The 9,757-nt window shown below is 42.6% G+C and overlaps 1 protein-coding gene across 1 annotated transcript; it reads right to left on the reverse strand.

Annotated features, from left to right (window-relative positions):
• Positions 1–2,272: 2,272 nt before the first annotated feature.
• Positions 2,273–9,430, reverse strand: LOC121951004 (ferric reductase 1-like). Its single transcript, XM_088085320.1, has 8 exons — positions 9,346–9,430; positions 9,183–9,209; positions 8,080–8,284; positions 6,923–7,000; positions 5,059–5,135; positions 4,313–4,410; positions 2,836–2,926; positions 2,273–2,405 (listed from the first exon to the last, which is right to left on the reverse strand). Exons 3-8 carry the CDS (start codon positions 8,282–8,284, stop codon positions 2,346–2,348), a joined length of 609 nt encoding a protein of 202 aa, XP_087941446.1. The 5' UTR covers positions 9,183–9,209; positions 9,346–9,430; the 3' UTR covers positions 2,273–2,345.
• Positions 9,431–9,757: the final 327 nt, after the last annotated feature.

A 9,757-nucleotide genomic window follows, 5' to 3' on the forward strand; every position in this document is an offset into this window, starting at 1 on the left:
CGTTATTTTTCCACCCTGAAAGTGGCAGCCCTAACTGCAGGTGATGACGTGGTTTGTCAATGTATGAAGAAACTGAGATGTAACAGGATGATCTATCAAGTATTACCTGGTCACACATAGACACAGTGACAGGAAATCATGCTACCCCCTGAGCTCATCACTACATCAGTGATAACACCAACCATCATGGAGCCTGGATGATGGATGGACAAGGACATATGGAGGACAAAAGAGACACTGGAAATGCAAATTCCACCCACTACTCAGGCACAAAAGATGACACTCAGTGACCTCAAGGTGGCACTGCTACAGTCTACATTTTGGCAATTATCTCAAAAACATCCTGGCTTAAAACCAAAATTCTTTCACCATATTAATCTCTCAATTCATCTGCACCTTTGCTCTAACAGGCTTTTAAAATGTCAAATTTTGCAGCTTTTTCTCTATTCTCTCAAGATCATACTTTGAAAACTATACCCAGACTGTCTGGCCAATTGTCCCAAAACTTTGGCAGGATCATCTACAGACATTGCTGATCTAAAATTATCAAAGAAATGTCCATATATTGATCTGCTTTAAGTTATGTATTTTTAAACATTTGTCTTTAAAGTTCAATTTTACGTAAATACTCATTAATCAAAAATGGTGCAGGAAATTGTAGCCAGACTTAGTGCACGTTTGGATTTTTTTAATTTGAGCTTCCCTGAGCAGTGTTGGGATATTGTGCCACTAGAGGGCGCCACCAATGCAAAAAGTTTATGTTTCATGATTAACCACTTCTCAACCTCGCGCACCAGCTCAGGCTCCTTCCCCACCAGAGAGCTGACATTCCACATCCCCAGAGCTAGCTTCTGCAGCCGAGGATCGGACCGCCAAGGTCCCCGCCTTCGGCTGCCGCCCAGCTCACATTGCACCCGACCCCTACGGCCCCTCCTACGGGTGGTGAGCCCACGGGAAGGAGGTCCCATGTCACCTCTTCGGGCTGTGCCCGGCCGGGCCCCATGGGTAAAGGCCCGGCCACCAGGCGCTCGCCATCGAGCCCCACCCCCAGGCCTGGCTCCAGGGGGGGGCCCCGGTGACCCGCGTCCGGGCGAGGGGAACTCAGAACCATTGATTGATGTCATCATAGGGGTCTTGTGAGCTACACTTTGTCTGGTCCCTCCCCTAGGACCTGTTTGCCATGGGTGACCCTACCAGGGGCATGAAGCCCCCGACAACTGAGCTCCTAAGATCATTGGGACACGCAAACCCCTCCACCACGATAAGGTGGTAGCTCAGGGAGGGGGAACCACATGGATGCACCATCTACAGTCATGATGCAATCGAGGCAAAAAATTTGGTAGTGACTGCACAACATGGGCGTGACTTATTACAATAAATCTAAATTTGTAGACATTTCACTTTCCAAACTTCAAAAAAACATAATAAATCACCACAATCTCCTACAGCTGAAGTCATTTTGCCTCACAGCATCCTATGGTCAATTCAGAGGTCTGTTACTCTTTATTTTCATGAATATGCTAAATCAGTTGACATCTATATCTTCACTCGTATTTTTTTTCAAATGCTACTAAAACACCCTCCATCCTTTGGACACTAGATATCACATGTTTCAAATGGCATTGCTATTAGTGTAACAGTAAGGCCACAGTAATAATCCATATTTTGTCATTTGTACTGTATGCACAACATTTTCTGTTTTTATCAATTTTTTAACCAAATGTCACCAAAATATTTGACAATACGCCTGAAGTCAGCAGAATTGTGTTATTTTATTTTCAGAATTGTACCTCTAATATTTTGACTGTGGTAAGTGTTTTAAGCACACACAAAAAAGAACCCCAGATTTGCACGTGACATCATTACCTCAGTCGTCAGAAGGTGTGGGAAAGCCATTCCTTCTTTGTGGTGTGGTGAGTAAATCTCCTGCTTTATGGATACAGAGGGCTAATATTCAAATCCAGGCTAGCAAGTACAACACTGTCTGAACAACTTTCACTAAAGAATGAAACAGTGCACCAGAAATCAGGTTCCTTGGTGATTTTTTCAGGATTGTATTCCCAACAGAGAGATATATTTTAAGTTTTGTGGCCTCCCTCTCTGCGCTCTCCCCCTGAGTCTGCTTCCTGGCCTCTGAGCTGGATTGGAGAGGTTGTCAGGAAACCACCTGCATCTGGGTACATCTCCTGTTTCTGCCCCCTGTGTTCATGTGATCTCCTTACTGTAGGTGGAGCTGTTATATTTTTGTGTGCGTGCGTGCGTGCGTGCGTGCGTGCGTGCGTGCGTGCGTGCGTGTGTGTGTGTGTGTGTGCGCGCGCGTGTGTGCGAGAGCGCGTGCGTCCGTCTCAGCAGTAGGCAGACAGACTCAGCAGATTGATGAAGAGCAGCACTGAGGAGGAAAAGACCTGTAGAGAGACAAAGAAACATGTCAGCATCCCAGTGCAGCCCCATCAGTCAGTTTGTCTGTCTGTAGGCGGGTTTCCATTAACCCTCAAATTGCACAAATTAAAATCTGAAAATAAAATATGCTTAATGGAAACATTTAAATTAAAAAAACAACAACCTCCATTTATGGGAAAAAAAGTTTTTACGCTCGTGTGAGGTGGTTTTTCAGGTGGTTGGAAAACACCATATATATCCCAAAACTGCAATGGAAACACTTTTTTTGTCTTTTCTAGGTCACATGATGCTATGGCTATGTGCTTGTCATTAGGAACTGGCTCCCTCATGATGCAGCATATCATATCATATCATGTCATAATTGTGTTTTATCCACAATTTAAAAATATCTCTCAATCTGTAATAAAAATGTGCCTAATCAGTCATAGTACTCACTCCAGCTGCAGAGTTTCCACTGCTGTCCAGTGTCAGAGTGCGGCTGCTGAGTTGCACCCAGAATGTGGTGTAGTCCTGGACCACAGAGGCACTGCCAGATCAGAGACATGAAGACGAATGAATGTGTCAACAAAATTATCAAGTCAAGTCAAGTCAAGTCAATTTTATTTCGAAAGCCCATTTTCACAAAACACGGTTTGCCTCAGAGGGCTTTACAATGTACGATATCCCTCTGCCCTCAGACCCTCACATCACCCAACTCCCGAAAATGAACCCCTGTAACGGGGGGAAAAAGAAAGAAAGAAAATTCAGGAAGAGCGGCAGAGGATGATGAGGGATCCCTCTTCCAGGATGGACAGACGTGCAATAGATGTCGTAATAATAATTGTAATAACAAATGAAATACAATCATGGCAAAAAAAGGAAAGAGAAAGAGAGAGGGGGAGAGGGGGAGAGGGGGAGAGATGCACAGCAATAATGGAAACGCCCGGCATTGCCGTGTAGGTTGACACGGAAGCTAGCATCGCCCTGGTTCCACTTAAAAAAGCCTATAGGACTTTTTCATTAGATTTTAAGTCATACAGAAAAAAAGCTTGGTGGCAAAAAAATGTTTAAGAAACTTACACATATTGTTCAGCAAGATAATCTTCAAAAATTAACACCACTTTTAGGATTTTTTAAGCCTAAATAAAATTGCCAGAAGTAAAAAGTCAATATTGGGCTACAATCTGCCCGGCAAATGCATGACTCCAACGTTGCCACCACATCAAGGCTGTAAAGTTGTGTTCGGTGTGAAGACGTTCTGTAGTCTCATTTAGCCACTTGTTAGCAACCACCTTTTTAAGACACTTAAAAATCCATGAGGTATTTACTAGGGCTGCCCCATACAAGTCAGAGATTCAACACATCAGTGCACATTCTGTGCAGTGTACTTCTGAGGACGTTTTGGTCCCTAGATTTTACTGCAAAGTGAGTGCTCTTGACTTTCATACTACTCTTTGGTACAAGCAGCGGCAGACATGCTGGCAGCAGCTCAGAGGAGGAGAGAGGAGAGACCATCTGCTACAGAATGGTGAATATGCAGCTCACAGCAACTAAAACGGATAAGTCTCTGGCTTTTGTTGATATTAAGTGTCAGCAAAAAGATATTGCTGCACATTTATGACCTATCAGTAGCACTGTGTGCTAGTTTATGATATTACATGAATGCTGCTGTCACCCTGAACGACATGGAGCCCCAGTCAAACTTTCTAACTTTGTATGAAAAACAAAACAAACTGTCCAATACAATTGGCATAATTCTGAATTGGGTACAGCCTTAATTACATATTTTATGTTGTAGAGCAAACGATGAAAGTCTCTTCAGCTTGTGTTAACCACAGACAGGTTGGTTGCAATCTGCAAACTGCACACTAGATGCCACTACATGCTACAACCCCACCAGCCAGAAGGCAGGTGTGAGTGCAACCTTCTCTACCTGAAGTAGATATCTCCATAGTCACTGTTGCTAGGCGCCTCCCAGGTCAACTCTACTTTCTTCCTCTTAACTCCTGAAGCCTGACTGACAGTCGAGTTCTGCACAAGAACACGCACACACACACACACACACACACACACACACAGGTAAAAATACAAAACCATTTACTTTGACTCACTATTTTCCAAGTTACTCAGGGAAAAGTGAGATACATGAGAAAAAATATTTTTCGTAGCAGAGACGGAGGCAAAAAATACCAGTGGCTACTGCTGAATAATTTGACCATTAAAAAGGCAAATGTGGGGTGCCTGGTGGCTCTGAGTATAGAGAGGGTGCCACATGTACAGAGGCTGTGTCCTCCCTGAAGTGGGAATGAGGTTTTAGGTCCAACTCTGTAACATAGGGTTCAACCAAAGACTGCATAAAAATAATGAACGTAGCAACTGGTGCAAATACAGCTGTGTCACAATTTGCAATAAGATGTGACAAGTTACAACATGAGGTAAAGGATGAAAGCGTACAGGACCTCATATTTAGGATCTAGCCAATATGTCCGACCACTGAGTTTTAGCATCCTCACGTGCCTCAATAAACTCAAGTGATGCTCTGGTTCAACATGTAGCCAAACATTAGCACTAACTGAAACAGAACTTTAAGCCATTAGAGGTTTTGCTCTGCTTTTTACAGTCTGTTAGCATGCTGCCAGGTTTAGTCAGAAACAGTTGGCATAAAACATTCACACGTACCTCCATGTTGTTGCAGCTGAGTGCAGAGAATAGGGTGGTATTGATGTTAGTGAACTTTCCTACAGGCCACTGCACAGCTGTAAACAGAAAACACACAACTGAAGGCTTCATACATAATGAAAAAAATTAAGTATAATGCACTTTTTAAATTAAAAATTTATATTTTACTTATTTTCTACTTTTTTACAGTTCTCTATGCTTTACTGCACAGCGACTGTAGCAAAACATATGTCCCGGATGGGGATCGATAAAGTATTTTGGATTCTGACTTGATTAAGCACAGCTACTGTGGCACAAAAACATTCCAAAAATAGTTAAGGCAATAAATAAATCAAGCTTCTCACAATGTGTCTTCACCTGTATTTCCTGACAAAGAAAAACATTAACATAAAAAACATTAACATTAAAAACTGTTTTTACTTGCTGTAACTGTAAATAGATGACACTGTTTTCAGGTGACGTACATGTTGGTAAAAGTATGAGGCACCAACAGAGAAAACTAAAAAAAAAGCTGTGGCGGTGCTTTACACTACATGCCACATTAACACACTGGTGGCAAAGGCTACCATACAAGGTGCCACCTGCTACTTAGTTTTTATACATTTACACACACATTGATGGAGCAGCCATTAGGAGTAAATTGGGGTTCAGTATTTTAGAATACTTTTTAGAAAACTTTGACATGCAGAGTGGAGTAGATGGGAATCGAACTATCCAATTAAAGGGTGACGCCTTCTACAACCTGAACCACAGTCGCCAAAATACTAACATCACAGTACTTCTTGTAGATCTCTAAACCCTGCAGCCTAAAAAGCATTTTGACCATAGACCACCACTGTAAAAGAGACATCTGTTGTCAGCACACCTTGAACTGCCAGGGGACTTTCTATGATACACTGACTCCTTTTTCCTTCTCTTGCTCCCTCCATCTGGAAATGCTCATGTGTGTTTACTGCATTATGCTAATTCTGTTGCCTTTCCGGAGCATTTGTGCTTCCTTGTTTACTAGTTTTCCCGGATCCTGGCTGCAATCTTGGCTGCGCCTGATCATGGTGATAGCTGTGCTGGTGCTGTGACCCTGCCTTTGATCGTCCTTGTGCTATGGCTGCACTGATACTTTACTCCTGGCTCGCTCTGGCTTGGTTTTGCCACTACTGTAGTCCTGTCTGAAGCTACGCCTGTGTTCGTGCTTGACGCAACCGTCTACTGCCATTATTATAAGCCACGCCTCCACTATCAATATACACACGGACTCTGATCAACACCCTCAATATTATCATGGAGGGCATTTACTAATTTTACACCTATCATTATTGTAATTTGACATGCGTCTGTTTCCATTATTGCTGTGCCTCTCTCCCCCTCTCTTCCTCTCTCTCTTTCCTTTTTTGTCATAATTATAATTCCATTGTTATTTACGACATCTATTGCACATCTGTCCGTCCTGGAAGAGGGATCCCTCATCATCCTCTGCCGCTCTTCCTGAATCCCCCCCGCCCCCCCGTAACACTGTATCTTTTTTGGGAGTTTTTCCTTAGGTGATGTGAGGGTCTAAAGGCAGAGGGATGTCGTATGCTGTAAAGCCCTCTGAGGCAAACGGTGATTTGTGATAATGGGCTCTATAAATAAAATTGAATTGACTTGAACTGAAGGCACCATCTTAGTAAAGGTATACTTATACATCTATGGGAGTGAGTCCTATTGTCTCTACAGTAGCTAAGAGTGGACAAACCAAAGTCTGGTTGGCACACTGAAGAAGATTCAGTTCTGCACCCTCACCACTAGATGTCACTAAACCCCACACACTGGACCTTTAAGGTGCTGTGTTCCACTAAAGAGGGTCCAGACATGAGAGTGTTCTTACCTTGTCCCTGTCCGCTCCTGGCCTGTAACATAAAACCCTGGAACTCTGTGGAGCTGTTCTGCATCACCTCCAGCGTCACTGCGAGGAGACAGTCAGAGAGGCAGATATGTTCATATTACACAGACTGACTGCAGCAGGAATGGACCAGAGGCACAGAGAGGTAACATGGGTGAAAGAGGAGGAGCAGGGAGAGTAAGAGGGCATTTAAGAAAAAAAAAAAAATCATTAAAATGTTTGTTCAACGTGTCCAATAAAGCTCCTTGGTAACAGAAATGTGTGAGATCAGAGTAAGTTCCTCTAAACACGACCTTTGACCTCTGACCTGTTGCACAATACCACCCCTGGGATGGGAGGTCAGGGAGGATTAGAGGGGAGTACAAAGTATAACTGGAGGAGGCAAAAGGGGTGAGAGGAGGGGGGATAATACAGAGAGGAAGAAAGGGAGAGAGGAAAATTGGAAGGGGGGAAGGGGAGAGAAAATATGTCAAAAAAATAAATAAATGAGCATATGCCTGTGTGTGTGTGCGTGTGTAGGGTGAAGTTATCTGGTGAGTTTGATATTTTACTGTCTAAAACTATGTTTTACCAAATGGTTGAATTGTCCTTTTATGTTAAATTTGGTGATGCTAAGACAATAAATTTTGATTTAAAAGGATGAATATTCACAGTTGTTTTAACATCATATATTTAATGTTATTCCACTGTAAATCTGGGGAAAGAAATCATAGTCAAATCAAAGGAGTGTAATGGTAAATATCTAGAATACATACTGTATGTTGAAAAATAAACTAGCACAGGTGGTATGGTCGAAAAATGATGGTATACTAACATATGTCAGTATTAAAACATTACATGAGTTGTTATTTTGATTTTTTTCTTTCTGTTTAACCACCAATAGCTGTCTCACTGGTGATTTATTCCTCAGAGACAAAGAAAACACTACTGTGAGCAGCAAAGTCTTCCTCATGGCAGAGCTTATTTGGTGGAAAGGGGTGAGGTCTTCACCTCACCCTCACTATGACTAGAGGAAAACATGCACAGAATGTAACAAACTTGAAATGTTAAATATAAAATGCTGGCTTCACATAAAGCAGTGCTCCGGTGCACTGCTGTAACATGGACTGTAGCTGCTAAGCGGTGCAGCTGCACTCATGTACCTGTGATGACATCAGCAGGCCTGTAGGCAGTGCTGGACGCAAACAGCATGAAGGGTGGGCTGCTGGTGGTGGGGCTGAAGGGCGGGTGCACAGGCGTCAGGCTGCCACAGGAGAACGCCACAGAGCCGTTAGGGAAACACGCACACTCCTCCACACAGCACACACACACCACTGCTAAAAATGGCATCAGGGTTTTGAGAGGCATCTGAAACAGACAGAAAACAAAGTTTATTTAACTTCATAGACGCAGTGGGTTTGCTTGCTTGAATCAAATGACAGCAAGAAACCACATGGGATGAGCATAAAGTGGGCATGTCTGTAAAGGGGAGACTCATGGGCACCCATAGAACCCATTGTCATTAAGACATCCTGAGGTCAATGGTCAAGGGACCCATGTGCCATGCCTTTGCCTTATAGCCTAACTTTGAAATGTTATTTAACCCCTTCTGAAACCACTGAGGAATCCTATCACTGGATTCCTCAGTGGTTCAGAAAGGGCGGAGTGGAGCAATGAAGAACGTTGATGATGAACACTCTGGCCGTTGCTGTACTGGATTTACTTCACATTACCTTCACTTGTTCTTTTCGTCAGATTATCACCAAAATGTTGATACACCTATAGTAGCCATTTACAAACATCATTAACCTTTTGAAACCTGATCAAACCTGGTTTGATTTCTTTTATAAATGTGTGACGAATGCGATGAGCAACTTAACAAGAAATCATCCCCCCAAAATAGTAAGAAATAAGTAAAACACTATGAAAAAATGTATTGAAAATAAGAAACATAAAGAAAGAAAATCAAAAAAAAATTATAGCAAGGAAGTGCAAAAAAAAAAAAAATCCCCTGTAACATAAATATGTGATTTGGTTGATTTTTTAGTTATAAAAACAGTTTTCTAGACATTTTTCCTGTTTTGGATATCTAATATTCTCCCCACATCTAATTTTCAATTAATTTTCCTGTTAACTTTTATTTTTTTCCCCATTTTTCAGACATTCCTTGGCAAGTTGGTCATTGCCTTTTTTCCTTTTTTTTCTTTAGGTCCTCTGCAGACATTTGAACATGAGCTGGTCTGTTAGTCCAAGTGGAAGTACTCACCTTGTCTCTGGAGCTGCTGGTCTCTTCCTGCACACACAGCCACAAACACACACACACTCAGGTTGGTCAGGGGTCCTTTCTAGCTAATAAAGTGACAGCTGAATAATATCTGACTCAGGTCAGAATGACTAAATGAAATGAAATGAGCTGGATGTCCTCTTACGGGCTGGGTGTGGGACTCACAGTGCCTCGTCAAGACCTGTTCAGATGAGTAACTGGTGTTTATCCATGTGTGTGATGTGGTTTCACCAAGGAGTCATCCAGTGGGATAGCGTTTCCTGTAACCATGACAATGTTAATTGTGCATGTTGAGGGGGAGAGAGTTGTAAACAACACAGTGGTCAATTATGACACTCTCACATGGTAACCACAGCGGAGGAAACAGATCATGTTTCAGATGATAGCTTAATTAGTAACCACAGTTCCTCTGCTTCATTCATATGGCTCAGAACCTTACATCTCCTCTGTTTGCTTCCTGTACAAGCCCAGCTTCAGTTACCAGTCTTTAGCTGGCAACCACTGAAACTCGAGTGCTTCACTGAAACTGTGATCAGCTGCTTGGTTTCTGCTCCTCT

The sequence above is a fragment of the Plectropomus leopardus genome, chromosome 12, assembly GCF_026936395.1.
Source record: "Plectropomus leopardus strain MGB_pleo_1.0 chromosome 12, ASM2693639v1, whole genome shotgun sequence".
NCBI classification, from domain to species: Eukaryota; Metazoa; Chordata; class Actinopteri; order Perciformes; family Serranidae; genus Plectropomus; species Plectropomus leopardus.

Excerpts from the sequence above, each read along its gene's own strand:
- LOC121951004 (XM_088085320.1), bottom strand. The coding sequence starts at position 8,284 with ATGCCTCTCAAAACCCTGATGCCATTTTTAGCAGTGGTGTGTGTGTGC. Across the intron at positions 7,001-8,079 it reads GCCTGCTGATGTCATCACAG|TGACGCTGGAGGTGATGCAG; the intron begins GTACATGAGTGC and ends GTCTCCTCGCAG. Across the intron at positions 2,927-4,312 it reads TATGGAGATATCTACTTCAG|TGCCTCTGTGGTCCAGGACT; the intron begins GTAGAGAAGGTT and ends CTGATCTGGCAG.